This window comes from Notamacropus eugenii, chromosome 1, assembly GCF_028372415.1.
Source record: "Notamacropus eugenii isolate mMacEug1 chromosome 1, mMacEug1.pri_v2, whole genome shotgun sequence".
Lineage (NCBI taxonomy): Eukaryota > Metazoa > Chordata > Mammalia > Diprotodontia > Macropodidae > Notamacropus > Notamacropus eugenii.
The window spans coordinates 340,458,647-340,475,032 of NC_092872.1; the positions used below are offsets into that span (position 1 = coordinate 340,458,647).

The 16,386-nt window shown below is 46.0% G+C and overlaps 1 protein-coding gene across 7 annotated transcripts in view; it reads right to left on the minus strand.

The window, feature by feature from the left end:
• Positions 1-16,386, minus strand: part of JADE2 (jade family PHD finger 2) — a 179,242-nt gene that overhangs the window by 20,763 nt on the left and 142,093 nt on the right. For all 7 annotated transcript variants that reach the window (XM_072629921.1, XM_072629925.1, XM_072629923.1 and 4 more), the window contains 2 exons: positions 14,453-14,941; positions 623-740 (listed from right to left, as the gene is read on the minus strand). In XM_072629921.1, coding sequence (XP_072486022.1) covers positions 623-740; positions 14,453-14,941 — 607 coding nt within the window. The remainder of the gene's footprint in view (positions 1-622; positions 741-14,452; positions 14,942-16,386) is intronic.

Below are 16,386 nucleotides of genomic sequence, written 5' to 3' on the forward strand. Positions count from 1 at the left end.
CCTGCACATCCTTTGAAGCTTAGCTTAGAATCTGCCTCCTCTATGAAGCCTTCCCTGACAACTCAAGCCAACACTGACTGCCCCCTAAGCTTTTATCGTCTATCCCAGAGACCCGATCCCTTGTTTATATTCAAATTGGCAGTAATATAATACTATGTAATATTTTGTGTCTTTTCCTAGGAAGACTGTGAGTCCCTTGAGGGTAGGGAATGAGTGCTTCTCTTCTGTCTTTCCTAAAGTGGTAGCTCCCTGTGATCAAGGACTAACTTTACTCCTTCCCATTTTCTCCACAGCAGAGTAAAGCATTGGTCTGAGCGCAGAAAAACCATTCAATAAAGGTCTTTATAATAAATGAACTTTCCTCCCAATCTGAGAACCCTGATGCCCAGTCTTGCCTGTCTCCCACCTCCCCTGGCCTAATTTGTACATTAGTAACTGACTGAAATACACTATCTCCCAAGGGTTAAGGGCAATAAGTACAATCCAGCCCAAGTTTCAGACTGGAAAGCGGGGAGAACATGGGTGGGAGGAGGTTCTTTGTCTACTGTCTCTTTGACTAAGGGCTTCAAAAGCCTGGGAAAGGGCAACCCAGCTATCTCCAGTCCCAGGAAGGGGCTCCTACCTCGATAAAGATCCTTTTCAATAAGTCTCATCTGAAGGTGGAATATTTGTTCCTGAAGTTTGCAGATGGAGTGTTTCATTTTCTCTCGCCTTGTCACCATGTAGCACAGATTTCTAACCTGAGGAGACACAAGAAAGATTTCCCACCTTACAGAGTGACTATGAGCACTACCCCCTCTCTGTTCCCTGGGGGGTGGGGGGAGGGAGGATGTCACTGAGAAGTGGGAGGGGAGCAAACGCTGCCTCTGCGTATCCACAGTCCTCTTCCTCCTGGTCTCTGGCTATCTACCCCATGCTCATGGACATGATGACAGAAGTCAGGATGGGGCTGTATTTTGGGTCTGCCACTTTTTTACCCCTGTGACTCTGGGCATGACATTTAAGCTCTCTGAGCTCAGTTTCCCCATCTGGAAAATAAAAAGGTAAGACTAAACGGTATCTGTGATTTCTTCTACCTTCAAACCTATAATTCTGCCAATAAGCTAATTCCCAGCCAAGAAGCTAGATGTTTGGGATTCTGGCTCTGATCTGCTTGAGCTGTGGAATGATGGGCGACTTTCTGAATCTTGGGCTCTTCATCTGCAAAATGAGGACCTAGGAAGGAGAAGTGTGCACTGTACTGTACCTTACAGGCTGTGATGAAAGAACTGTATACTGACACAGAAATGTGAACTGTGATTACTGTCATAGTAACTGCGATAAAGACCATAGTGTCAGAGAAGCATGCTGGATACAGAGTCCCATTTAGTCAGTAAGACCTGGGTTCAAGTCCAGCCTCTCACATTCAGACTGTGTGACCCTGAGCATGGTGTACCTCAGGTTACACCATAAGGTGGAGACAGTTGCAGATCTGTTTTGGTCGTGGGGATTTCCTCATTAGAAGTTCCCTATACCAAAGTGCTCTTCAATTAAAAAGAAAAAGTGAGAAAGATGGGGCATTGGTGCTCCCTCAGTAGCCTCTTCTGTCCTTTTCATCATTCCCTTAGCTATGGAACGGGGCTAAGGCATATATGCCTTAGGTAAGAAGTATCTTCTGAGGTGATGACTGATGTGCTTCTGCTTTGGGGCCAAACTGCCAAGTTCTGAGAATAAGTACTGGTCCTTCTATCCACAATGGGACACAGGAGGAAGAAACACCCGCTGCGTCTCAGCTACTGGCTTTCCTGCAACGCCAACCCCTCTGCCATCATTAAGAACTCTGACACCTCAGGGGGCTAGCCTGCCCCCAAATCGGTGATATATCAAGCAACTATTCACCAATTCCCTGTCTGTCCAGTGAATGATAGTCCCTTCCACAGCGTCCTTATTCTGGCTTCTCCTCTGGAGGTAATCCCCTCTACATCTCTGCCTTATTCCCAGACAGTAGGAAGCCCTTTCCTGGACCCCCCACAAGAGCCTCTCCCTATCCCAGTTCAGCAGCGTATTCTTCTGTCCTTTCCCGTAACCCACACTCGCTGCAGTAGACTCCTGTCTGGGTTCTCCTCAGACATGAATGAATCAAACTGGGCTTTAACTCTGTTCCTTCCTTAACCTGAGGGAAAGCAACAAAGGGCAGGTACCCCAGGATGTATTCATCTCCCCCACAAGGACTTTAAATCTTTCCAGAGCCTCCATCAAGAATTCTCAATTCCACTTTGGGTCTGAACTTGAACTAAGAAACAAATGCCCTATGACAGGGGTGGGGAACAGTCAAAGGGCCACACCTGAGGACTCAGAGGGCCACATGTGGCTTTGAGGCCTGCAGGTTCCCCACCTGTTTCCCTCCTACCTCCTTACCTCCATCCTTCAAACCTGAAAACCTTAACCAGCTCCTAAATTTGGGGCCTGGTTCTGAGATCCCAATGTATTTGTAAAGCTCTGCTCTTAAGGTTCCTGCTCTAAGCACTAACATTCAGATGTTTCTATTTGTATTGAAGTCAGGATCAGGCTCCGGCAGAAAAAAGGCAAGGGGGATTGGGGAGGTCAAACATAAGCTGCTGCTATTTGCTCTCTGAACCTTGCTCAGGGGAGCCAACGTTTGGGGCCCGCAGGCTTTGAACCCATCCTGTTGCTCCCACAGTCATGTCTGCGAACAGGGACTAGAAATTCCCTTGACTGGAGGCCCTCCAGAGACGCTTTAAGTGCCAACCACAACTGCTGAGCAGAGTTAAGTCTGCATGAATGGGAGAAGTCCCTACCCAGGGCCTCCATTCACAAAATCCTAGATTCTCAGAGCTGGACAGGGGCCACTGCCTTCCAGAAGCCACACGGTCCATCCTTCCGCCCAGTGCAGGAGCTCCCTCTCCAGCAGCACAAGCCTCACCTTAAACACCTTTAGTGCCTCGTGAGGCAGCCCATTCCACTTCTGGGCAGCTTGGATTGTTATGAAGTCCTTCCTTCTACTGAGCTGAAACCAGCTGCTCAGCAACTTTTAATCACTGGTCTCAGTGCTGTCTGCTGAAGCCAAGCAGAACTTGATTCTGTCCTCTTCCACATGATAGCTCTTAAGGGAAATGTGGCAAACTCAGTGGTGGGGCCTGGCCCAGAAGTCTATTCCCACAGTGCTCAGCCTGTGTCTCTAACCACTGGTGTACCCTGGCACCTGGCTATGGGGAGGGAACACATTGAATAAAGAATCACAACCTTTGTCATTCTGCCTGGCTCTTGTGGTACTGCCTGGCCTCTAGCCTAGGCAGTTCCCCCTCAAGACAAGATTCCTCAATAGCAGATCCCACTCAGCTACAGGAGAGACTTCTAGGCCAACCAGAATGTCTTCATTAGGATGGTTGATGGGAGTTTGTCTGAGTTCTTCTGAGGTTCAAATCACAAGCTTTACTGTATACGGTAGTGAGTCCAGTCCTAGGAAGTGACCTGCCTTTTCTGCTGGGAAGACAGCTACCTGAACAACAAACTACCTCTGACCACTACATCTTGGGCGGGTCAACCACTGCAGAGATCAAGCAGATATCTTGGCTTCCACAGGCCCAAGATGCAGGAGGGAGAAACCATGACCCTGACTTCAATCCCTTTCAATCCAATCCAATGAATCCCATAGCCACCTTATGGTTACAGGTCAAGAGTTCAACCCTTGTCATCTTTGTCCCATCAGGACAGGGTCAGAGATGTCAGTGCAGAATCCCAAGCTCTTTAGTTGATTTATGCCCACCACCAAAAACTGAGATGAATCTTCTGTCCATCTAACCTTGGCTCCTACCCCATCCACTTCAGCACACACCCTCTGTTCCAGTTAAGCCAGTTTTGTAACTTTCCTCTAGCATTTACCAGGTTTATAAGACCATAAATTTAGAGCTGGAAGGAACCTTAGAGGTTGAGTCTAGCCCCTGATTTTACAGATGAAGAAACTCTGGTCCAGAGAGGTTGACTTGTTGAAGTCATACAGCTGTTAAGTATGGCAAGATCGGATTTTCTGAGGGTCACACAATTAGTAAGCATCGGTGGCAGGTCTGCTACATTATATTATGCCATACCATGTCTTTACTCTGGCTGGTGCTCCTACCTGGACACCTTTCTTTCTCCCATTGGCTTATCCAAACCTTTGTCCCTTAAGCATCTAGCTGGTTTCCCGTCTCCTCCAGGAAGCTTTCTGTGACAGCTCTTTTCTTTATAATGATCTCTCCTTGTTCTGAACTCTGAAGGCACTTAGCACTATCTATGTCCCTCAGTCTGAGGCTTAACACATGATGTCTGGTATCACTCTTAGTTTCCTCCATGGGACTTTGTCTCTCTGAGCAAACTGTGAGATTCCTGAACACAAAAGCCTGTTCACTGGATCACAAAATCTCCTGCCTACCCCTTCTCTACCAAGGTACATCACAGAGCTGGGGACAGAGTCCCTAGTAAATACTCAGTAAATATATGTCTGACTGACTGGCGAGGAAGGGAAACTCCTGGCTAAAACCTTTGGCTTACTTTCCTTCTTGTCTAGGAGTGAGATTTTACTTCTTAGGCTAATACAGCGTGAACATATTAAGCCTGAAAATGGTGGGAGGAAGAAAGGAGGCAGACAGTGGGTACCGAAGGCCACAGGGGTGGGTTGCTGTGTATAGTTATATGTCTCCACCCCTGCATATACTTTTACAGTTTGTAAATCTCTTTTTAATGTCTTTCCATGTTACTAAAGCTTTGGTACTTACAGTGTGAAAAATAAACACTAACCATTATTACAGTATATTCCTCTTGTCAAAAGATGACTTTAATACAATTTTTGTTTTCCATATAAAACAATAGCAAACCAAACCCTGGGGTGAGGAAGGAATTGATAAATAATAGGTAAGAAAGCTAGTACCAGGAATTATTTAAAGAGTATAGATCATCCTGGGGGTGGTCAGGCCCCTGGGCGAGTGTATGGGGAACGGGTGCTGAATACTGGGAGGAAGGAGGATACCTAAGGGGAGATCTTTTGATGCTGATTTTGCATCCAGAGCATTGGGGAGAAGGGTGGCCAAGTGAAAGTCCTGGAAGCTGATTCTAGGTTGGATGGGTAGAGAGGGGGTTCTAGGCAGGGGCAAGTGACTTCTCTTTGGGGAGTGGGCCATAGAGCTTGTAGGCCCAGGGTCCCATGACCATGAAGCAAGGTCAGCTTTCCAGGAGTTGGGATGACCAAGTCCTGGTAGATGCAGATGTCTGGTTGGCATAGTCCTTAGCCCTAGGAAAGTGTGTGTGTGTGTGTGTGTGTGTGTGTGTGTGTGTGTGTGTGTGTGTGTGTGTGTGTGCGCATCTGCGTCTGTGTCTGTGTCTGTGTGTGTACAGATCACAGTCAAGCAGAACCTCTGGACCATTCCCAAGCTCCAAGGATGCAATGATGTGCACACTTTCTCCGGTGGGGTTTTGCTTAGTGCAGATTCTTAGCAACGGGCTCTTGTCCCAAAGCTGCTCCTAGATCTTTCTAGCTCCTCCATAAACCATCTGTTGCTGAGTTCTTGGAATAACACTCCAGCTGCAACTTGGTCCTAGGAAGTCACAGATTAAATAGAGCTCTGTGGGAGCAGAGAATGCACACACACACACACACACACACACACACACACACACACACACACACACTCTCTCTCTCTCTCTCTCTCTCTCTCTCTCTCTCTCTCTCTCTCTCTCCCCCTGATAAAAGTCCTTGCCTGGAAAGACAACACAGTTGCTCAGTTACACCAGAGCATTTGTCATGGGCTGGCTTTAAGGGACGTATTTTTTTTTTGTCAGTCATGAATAAACAACTCTATGAGGAGAGAAGGCAAGGCCTTGTTTTCAGAGCTGCTGCTCTTTGGGGCCAAGTCCTATTTCAGTATTTTTTAGGGGAGTGAACCATCTGAACTAACCATCAGATGGGACAGTCCAGTGAGATTTAATAGAGGCTGACATGGAATGTTTCCCCAGATCCCTGCCCCTCTGGCAAACCCTTTCTGCAAGGAGGCTCGGGCCCAGAATGCTGGCCATGAATGGGAGGAAGGGGGCAAAGATTAAGGAATAAATAAGCTGGGTTCAAAGAGGAGACCTCCCTTCCAGAACATGCTGACATCTGACTGAACATGCCCTTCTCCGGCACCCTCCCCCCATACCCACAATCACCTTTCCTGCCTAATCCTCTCCCAGCCTGCCTGCCTGCCAATCACAGACACTTCAGCAAGTCCGTTTTAGTTAGCCTTCAAACAGTACTTAGGCTGTAATCTCTCAGGAGCCTTTGTGGGCTTAACAGTGACATATCATGCTCCACTTTTTCTCCTGCTGCCTCAGTAGCCAAAGGGGCCCTGCCTATTACACTTCTCTCCATTTCCCCAGCACTGGACTGCTCCTGCCTTAGGCGTTGGGACACAACCACATGCTCTAGCGATTCCAGGTTTGTTCTCCCATCATCAAGGAATGAATGAGCATGAACGTCTCTGTGGATGAGCGTTTCCTAGATGTGCAATGTAAATAATCAATAAACATCATCCGTGTGGGAATGATTAAGAAGCAGAATCAAGAGGGAATGGGAAGGAGCCAGAGAATGAACGACGCTCTTCCTGAGCTATAGACTGGAGGCTGAAGATCCAAGTGGCAGCGGGACTAGCTTGTGCCAGTCATTGATGAAGTCACTCAAGTTTGCGTTTGGCCTGATCCTACTCTCTCTATTCTCTCCCGTGGGCTTTCTCTGCCAGGACCGTCAAGGATGGAAAAGGCCCCTGAATGGAGGAGTCAGGAAACCTGGGTTCTAATAATGATGCCGCTGTTAAATCACCGAGTGACCTTGGGCAGGTCCTTCCCTTAGGTCTCATTTTCCCCATCTGTAAAGTGCAGGGTTGGATCAGATGATCATTAAGGTCCCTTCCCACTTTAGTATCTATGTTTGAGCCAATATAAGCTTAAGCAATGACCTCTCCCTGGGCAATCTGCATTTCTGTAAGCCATGGATAATAGTGGGAGAAGGCTCTTAAAAACCTGAAAAGCCTTTAAATCTTCATCATCATTGGCATCTCTGTCCTAACCCCATTTGGCCCCAAGACTCTGGCCTCTTCTCTTCTCTCTATAACATCTTTCTGGGTATGCTCATTGGCTTCTATAGGTTCAATTGTCATTGTAATGAAGATAACTCCCAAATCCACATATACAGTTCTTAAACCCTCCGTATTCCAGTCTGGCATTCACCAATTGCCTGATGGCTTTCTCCACTTAGATGTCCTACAGACATCTTAAACTCAATGTGTTCTAAACAGCACCCATTATCTTCTTTCTCTAAAACTATCTTTCCTCTAAACTCCTCTGTTTCTGTTGAATAAACTACCAACCTTCCAGTTATAGAGGTTTTCATTCTTAGAGTTATCCTCAATCTCCCACTCCATACCAATCTGCTATCAAGCCATGATAATTCCACACACAGAACAACTCCAGCATTTTCCCTCTTCTCTCCATTTGTATGGCTGACATGCCAATTCATTTCCACATCACCTCTTGCTTAGATTACTGCAGTAACCTCTCAATTGGATTTCCTGCTTCCAGTCTTTCCCTTCTCCACTTCATTCTCTAATAGCTACCAAAACAATTTTCCTAAAGTACAAGTCTTTCAATGTTACTGATCAAGCATCTTCACTGGCTTGCTACTGCCTCTGGGTCAAACAAATTCCTCAGCTTGACCTTCAAAGCCTTTCACAAAGTGTCTTCAGTCTAACAATTTTCCAGACATTTCACCATTAACTCCTTTCACACTCCACATCAAAACTAAAATGGACTACTCTGTGGCCCCCAAACTTGGCATCCCATCTCCTATCCTCATGCTTTTGCACAGGTGGAATGTACTCATTCCCCTTGGTCTCACAATACTCTCAGCTTCTCTCAAGGCTTGATTCATTGTCACCTCTTTTGGGAAGCCTTTCCTAATCAGCCTCATTGCTAGTGCTCATTTGTTCTTTAAATTATATCATATTTATATATTTGCTTAAGTGATGTATTCCCCTCTTCCCCCAATAGAATTTGTGGGGGAAGGTCTTTGTACTTTCCACATAACAGACATTTAATAAAAAATGTAAACTGTACTGTATCGAATAAACTTGTAGTAGTATCATTTTAGGCAATGGAATAGTTTTTCGTGTTGAGGTGGGCGATGAATGTGAGGGTATTTTTACAAACGGCCTCAACCTCTGGGCCCTATGGATGCCTTGGACCACCAACGCAGAGAGACGACTTGCAGCATATTTGAGAAAGTAGCATCATTCTGAACAGGGATGCCTAGGCCATGTACAAAGGGATATTACGCTAAATATCTGGAATCTTCACAGTTATGCTTTGAAGTGTCATTTGTTATCAACCCTCCCCCTTTGTATAAATTAGTTTCCTTTTGCATGGTGGGAGCAAAGCAAGCTTCCTGTATGAAATGTACAATTCTTCCTTAAATACCTTTTGTCACCTGTCTCTTTGAGTCTCATATTTGTAACAGATGAACTTCTAAGTTTATAGAATTATTTTGGAAGGAACAAAGTCATGGAGTGTCTCATGACAATATGTGGGGCAAGACAGTGGACATTTTTAGCATAATGATAGATTTTTTTTCAGGGGGGGGGCATGGTCTGGACCTGTGGTTTCCTGATGGGGACTCTCCTTCCATTGGTGCAGATCAGCAACTTGGGAGGCTGTGAGAGTTGTCTGGGGTGCAGAAGTGAAGAGATGTGGCTGGGGTCACGCAGCCAATATGGGTCAGCGGGTGCATATGAACCTAGGCCTTCTTGATTCCAAGACTGGCCTCCTATCCAGTATGTGTCTGAGAGGAAATTTACTGAGACAAAGAAGGCACCAACACTCTTCTTCCTCCAGGTGACTTCTTGGTTCTGTGGCAGAAACAGGAAGCAAAAAGAGTGCTGCCCAAAGTCAAAGAAAGGGCAGTAAAGAAGGAACCATATTTTGAGAGTTGGGTTGGCTCTCACAGGGAAATCTTTCCTCTGAAGTGTTGGATTAAGATGGGATGGAGGGAGGGGAGCACAGAAAGGAGTGATTATCAGACTGACCCAGACCAGCGGCCCTGGGCCAGCAGGACTCACCCAGCGTCTGGGTAGCATGAGTCTTTTGGCCATGAGACTATGATCGTTTCCCAAAAATATGGATATGATTAGATGTCCAAAAATCCAGTCAGATATTTGCTAAGTGGACTCTAAGAGAGTAATTCCTCTGAGGGCAGGTTGTCTACCTATAGCTTAAGTGAGCATGGGGTTGAACGTACAGTTGGGTACAATTTAACACACGAGCAGAACATTTCAGGGAGAACAGAAGTGGCTTATAGACTAAGGAATACTTGGTAAGTGTTTGTGGAAGATGAAATCCTTCAAAAAATCTTATTAGGGGGCAGCTGAGTGGTGCAGTGGATAGAGTGACGGCCCTGATGTCAGGAGGACCCGAATTCAAATCTGACCTCAAACACTCACTAGCTGTGTGACGCTGGGCAAGTCACTTAGCCCCAGTTGTCTCAAAAAAAAAAAGTCTTCTTGGATAGTTGGTTGTTTAGCATGGGGTTTTTCTAGATCATTCATCACTCATATTTACTTCAATACTTGAAGACCTGTGATTTTTCTCTGTGTGGTTACTCACCTCACAAAGCAGACAGAAATCTTTCCACTACTGAATGGACTGTCTTTGAGAGCAGTTGTGTGGCCATCTTGGTAATGAACCTCTCTGGAGGCTCCTTAGACAACAGGCCTTCTCAGTCACCAGGCTGTCTCTACTGTTTGGTAGATCCTCCCAGAGTGCCCTCCGCTGGCACAGTCCTCTCCCCTGCCCTGCCTTCCCATTTGAGAAGAAACCAGGGTCCCAATGTTAGCTGAGGTCCCCCTAAGTCCATCACTCACCTCCCTAAATTTGCCTGCTATAGGTATAATGCAAATTCCTTGCTTTAAACAAATAGGAATATACAACGATATTTTACCTAAGATAAACTTAGGTGGTGATTATTTTTTCCACAAAAATTCACCACAAGATTTCTTCAAATGGGACTTCCTTTAGTACCTTTAAGAGGGGACCCAGTTATAAAAATGTACTTTACAAGAAACACATTTACTCTCAAGCTTAGTTCCCATCACATACATTTCCCCACAGATATTTGGTACTGCAGCCAAACTGAACAACTCCCTGTCCCCCCAACTGCCTTCCTACGTTGGCACCATGGCCAGAACATTCCTTCTACTGGAATGCATCTCTTGCTTTGTCCTGCTCAAACCCAACTGATCCTTCAGGGCCAAGCCTAAGTGTTCCCTCTCAGCCTTCTTTGATTCTCCCATCTAATAATCTTCGAACCCTCACAGAATTATTATCTAGCCCCTCCCCAGCCTATCATACCCTGCTTTGCATCACAGTTACCTGTCCACTGTCTTGGCCCCAATACTGGAATGTGAGCTTCCTAAGAGTAGGAACCAGGCTTCTTTTCATGCTCATCTTCTCCATAACTAAGCCCAGTATCCAGGCCCTGTCCAGAACAAGAAATATTCTATTTCTCTACTTATTCCACATTATTCTTCTCAGACCTGTCTTGGCTTCTTTATGATGGACCACACCCGTGACTGAGTGTCAACGAGCAAGGCTGCAGCCAATGCAAAGCCCAGAATGACAACTGGAAAGCAGAAAGAAGGGGAGAAGAAATGTAGCAGTGCTGTGGGGGTTGGGCCTGAGGGTGAAAGTGGTAACAACCCTGGGAAGCGCTGGCCTCATCTGGGGCCAGTCTGCGTCTTGGCTACACCGTTCAAAACAGCATTTCTGCTGTTGTTGATAGCAGCTTCTTTTGAAAGTGAGTTAGAGATAGTATTTTATTCCTTTTCTCACATCTCTATCTGCCTTTTAGACATCTCAAACTGGATGTTCAATAGACATCTTAAACTCAAGGTGTCCAAAACTGAACTCATCATTCCCCCATAAACCTCACTCTACCTTTCCCTCTTACTGTTGAGAGCAACACTGTCCTTCCCAGTCCCTTGTGCTCCCAAGCTAAGTGTCAGCCTTGTTTCCTCACCTCCCACATCCAATGTGTTGCCCAGGTCTGCAGATTTCACCTTCGCAACATCTCACAAACATGTTCCCACTTCTCCAACATGGCCACCAATCTGGTGCAGGCTTCATCCCCCCATACCTAGACTCCTGCCACATAGCCTGCTGCTAGGTCTGCTGGCCTCAAGTTTCTCCCCATTCCAATCTACCCTTTCAGTCTGATCATGTCACTTCCCCCCGCTCCCCCAACACTAAATAAAGTCCAGTGGCTCCCCATTGCCTTCTGGATCAAATACAAAATTCTTTTGGCATTCAGGACCCTTCTTAATCTAGCCCTCTCCTACCTTTCTAGTGTTTGACATATACTCTTAAATTAAGTGACCCCCACCTCCTCACCATTCCTCAAACAAGACACATCAAATCTCCACTCTGGGAATTGTGTCTGGCTGTCTCCCATGCCTGGAATGCTCTCCCTGCATTTCCCTCATAATCCAAAGGCATTATTTCCCATTTCCCCCCATATATAGTTTCTACCTATTGTTTGATTACGATCTCATTAATTAGATTTCGAGCCCCTTAAGGGCAGGAATTTTGTTTCTTTTTGTATCCTTTGTCCTCCGTACATATCAGGTGCTTAATAAATAAATGATACATTTACTGACTTAAAGGTTAAGGGACTGGTTCAAGATTATACAGTGAGTTGGTGGAGCAGAATAGGGACTAAAATCCAAATCTCAACCCTCAGTACAAGGCTCATTCCATACAACCAAGAAAGGAGGCTCCCATTTAAGCCAGAGGAAGCCTGGGGGAGGGGGGCGGTTGCCTGGGGAGTAACTGTGTGTCTTTGGCATTCTGTGCTCTTGGATGGGGAGATGGCTCTTGGAGCATTTCCCAGAGGCGATGAATGAAATGGGTGATTTGGGGCTGGTACCTACACATCCCCTGAGCAGAGAGCCACTTTGGGTTACATTAAACAGGCAATCATTTTTCCTCTGGCTGAGATCTAACATTAGACAGTTTGAAATGGATATTCAGCTCTGCCTTTCCTAGAAAGCAGCATTGTGGAGAGCCCACACTCACTGCATCACAATGTCAGGAGGAGAAGAGCCTTTGGAGAACAGCTTGACCTCCTTCATTCTCTCTCTTTCACAGGAGGAAAATCATGCTAGCAGGAGGAAGGCACTTTGCTCAAGGCTAGCTAGTGATGTAGCTGGGAACAGAATCCTTGTTTCTTTCTCAAAGCCTAGGGCTTTTCCCATTATGCCATGCTGCTTTCTTAACTCACAATTCGGAATTTATTTCCTCTAATAGCCCTTCCCTACCTGACAGGCCAAGAGGCCTCAGGGAGATGTGGCAGATGAGATCTTTGGCGTGGCAGCTCTTCAGGCCATCACAAGAGTCAGGGCCTATCCTGGGTTAGGACAGCCACACCAGTACCTCCGTTAACCCAAAATATTTCGTAATGGAATTCTTCCTGTTTTCAACAGACCTTTGTTTTCCTTCCATTCTCTCTCTCCTGTTCTTTCCTCTCCTTCCATCTCTCCTCCCCTGTTCCCTGCCTTTTCTCTTCCTTTCTTTCTCCTACCCTTCTCTCTTCCCTATGTTACTAGCCCTCCCCAACTTTCTTCTCCCCTCCCAATTTTTGTCATTTCTTCTCCTCTTGTCTCTTTTCATTGTCTCTCCTTTCTCATCTATCTCTTCTCTATCTCCCCTCTCCTCTCCTTCCCTTCTGCTCCCCTCCTCTCCTTTCTCCTCACATTCTCTTTCTCTCCCCTATTTTTTCTCCTCTCCTGTCTCCACATGTTTCTCTTAGCTCTTCCTTCTCATTTTCCTAGTTTCAGAAGGCACGGGGCAGAGGCCTTTTGTAGGGATGGAGGAAGTAGTATATATATACCCCTCTGGGACAGCCAAACTTACAGCTCCCCTGTCCCTTTAGCCTGAGTTTGCACCATGTTTATTACCACATGTTCGATATCTACTTATCGAAGAGCCTTCCAGTCACAGTAACTAGCTCTACTGTGGCCATGGAACAGGTGCTTCCATAAATGGGAATGATTTCATGGTTCTTATCTGTTAGCCCTAGACTCTTGGCACTAGAATGAAGCTGCCACAGTTTTGAAATTCAACTTGTCCCTCTCCACCTGCCCATTCTCTGACTTGATACACCATGTGGCCATGCTGGGATGATGTCATGGTATCTGGTGGTAACATCAGAGGCTGGGATAAGGGCTCCTCACATCACTGTAGCTGAATCCAACTGCTAAGAACCTGGGGAAGCTGGAGTCAATTTTGTCTCCTGGCCAGGAACTTGGCTTGGGAGGCAGAATGAGCTTTCCATCTCAACTCCGCCACAGATTAACTAGACGATACTGGATGAGCCATTCCATTTCTCTAGGTTTTCACTTCCCCTTCCATGATACAGGGAAACACCAACCCCTGCCCTGCGTCCCCAATCAGCTGGTGTCCAAGTGCTCTGCAGAGTAGAATGTTCCACACAAACATGAGCAGATGTAACGGTAAGCTCCTGGTCCAAGCTGGGGTCCATGGAGATGCTGATTCTCATTTTCTCTTATACTTAACTTGAGATTTAGCAAACATAATTCCTCTTTTGTGAACGGCATAAACTCCTCAGGTTCGGAGAATAAGGATAACATTAGCTAGCATTTATACACTGCTTTATAAATATGATCTTGTTTGCTTCTCATTGGGAGGTGGGGACTACTGTTATCTCTATTAATATCTTCCCACTATCCCATAATGGAGGAAACTAAGGCAGACAGAAGTTAAGTGACTTGCCCAGGGTCACACAGTGTTCTGAAGTTGGATCTGAACTCAGGTCTTCCTGCCTCCATCTCCAGTGGTCTATCCACTACCCTACTCTTCCAGATCCTTACTCCACTTTTGCTTCAGAAACCCAGTGCAGGACCCCAGGTGCGTATACCTCTCAGACAACTAAAAACCACCAACTCACTCAGGAGGATGGGAGGCTGGACTAGACGACATGTCAGGTGCCTTCCAGCCCTGACATGTGAGGATTCTGCGACTTCAGAGGTACTTGTTTATATAATTTACTTGGTACTTTCCGTCTCTGAGCCACTCCCTTTCCTAATCCTCAAAGTGAGAGGGTTGGATCAGAAAATCTCTAAAAGTCCCTTTTACCTTGAAACACCATAATCTTCTAAGTACAAAGAGCTCTGTTTCCAGGAACAGAGTGCGGATTTTGCCCTGAGAATGGAAGTGCTCAAGGACCGTTTGTCAGGAGTCCTCTCCCTGGACTGTCGGCAACCTTTCCTCCACCCTTACTGTCAGAGCTGGGCAAACAGAGGTCCCAGAGGGGAGTAGGGTCAGGGCTGGGGTTGGGGCCAGGGCGGGGCCAGGGGTAGGGGTGGTCACATGTACTCACTCGCTCCAGGTCCTGCCGAAGATGCGTGAAAAGCTTGAGCCGCCGGTACAGGATGTCCTGCTCCTGCTGAGCTAAATTGTCCACCTCATCAGTTTTGGGGGTCAAGAGGGGCTTGTTGCAGTTAGATTTCCTCTTGAGCTTCCAGTACTGGTAGACAAAATCCACAAGGGTCTCAGAAAGGTCCAAGTTCTCCGCTACCTCTTCAGGCTTCACCAGCTCATAGAAGGCCTCTTCCAACTGCTGCAGCTTCTGTTTCCTCAAGGTCACCTTTTCCAAGTCCAAGGCAGCCTGGCTGGGCTCAGGCACTGAGCCAGCCTCTCCCCTTATTGCCCGGGCCTCCTCTGGGGGCTTAGGAGCCCCACTGCTATGCTCTAGGCAGAAAGACTTGAATTTTACTTCATCATTATCAGCTAATATAGTCCTCATTTCCAGGTTGTGGTCAAAGGCGCATGTGACGTGGAATGCAGTGATGCAGGATGGCATGGAACACTGCCAGGAGAGAAAGGAACATGTTGGATTCCACCCAAAGCACAGAACATGGTCTGGAGATTCAAGGACACACGTGTACACAGACACACAGACACCGAGGGGAAGGGAAGTGAACTGAGGGATCAAGCCCTTCGCCAGGCTGGGTCTGCCCTAGACAGTAAGTATTTAGGTGCTCACCTGGTGGTCACATGCACTTCTGCAAGGGGGCAACTGGGCTGGTCTAAGGTCCCAGAGGCCCAACCTGGTGACCTAACACTCTGAGAACTGATCTTACGTGATAGAATCCAACTGTTCTGTCCCAGTGCATGGCAGGAGATGCTTTTTAACTCCTGCTGCTAAACATCTCATCTCCTCCAGGAAGTCCTCCTCAATTAATGGCAGATCACACAGCTCTTTCACTTACATGAAATCTAAAGGCACTTAGGAATTTAACTTACACTTTAATTTAACTTAAACACAAGTTAAGATCTGGTCAGGTTCAGCTCCATAATATTCTCAGTTCCATGGGATTTGCAGGATACTATATTAATAATAAGATTTAGAGTTTTAAGGGACTTTCAAGACCCACTTGTCCATTCATTCATTTTTAGAGATGAGAAAAACTTAACCCTTCTGGGGGTGAGGTGACTTATATAGGCTCATATAGGTAGTAAGTTACAGAACTGAGATTTGAACTCAAGTCCTTGGACTCCAAACCCATTATTCTTTTCAATGAGCTGGATCTGAGTAGGGTGCTGTGATTATCATGTTGAGTTCTATTTTCCCAAGCATACTAGGAACTTCCCGAGGGCAAGACATCTTACAATTATGAATCCTGGCACATAGATGGGCACACAGGAGGAAATCAGTGTAGACATGCTGAATGATTTAAATAAGACCTGTTTGGCCAGCAGTATATGGTGATGCCAAAGCCTCTTCTCCCCTCTGGGCCCTGAAGCTTCCCCTAGCATCACTTTCAAGTTCACTCCCAAGTTTGTCAGGGAAACCTCCAATTATCAAGCTATTAACAAGCATTTATCAAATATTTACTACATGCTACTCCCAGCAAAGTGCTGATAATGCAATGTGGGAATGCAAATGAAACAGTCCTTGCTTTCAAGAAACTTAAATTCTACAGGGGAAGACAATGTACATAAACACAAAGAGAACAAATATAATATAAATACCAGACACTGTAGGGAGCAAGGGCATTGGCACTTGGGGGAATCTAGGAAGGCTTGGCATATAAAGTGGTACTTAATTTTTTTTTTGACATAATAAAAGATTAGATTTATTTTTCTTGATCTTAAAGGGAGGGGTAGAATTAATGGGATGGGAGGGGGTGAAGAAGTCACTGGAAAGCAGAATTCAATTTGTTATAAGAAGAAACTTCACAAATAGAAGTGGTCAAATGTGTAATAGCCTTGTTTCAGAATGAACAAACAAATAAATGAACAAATGAAAAA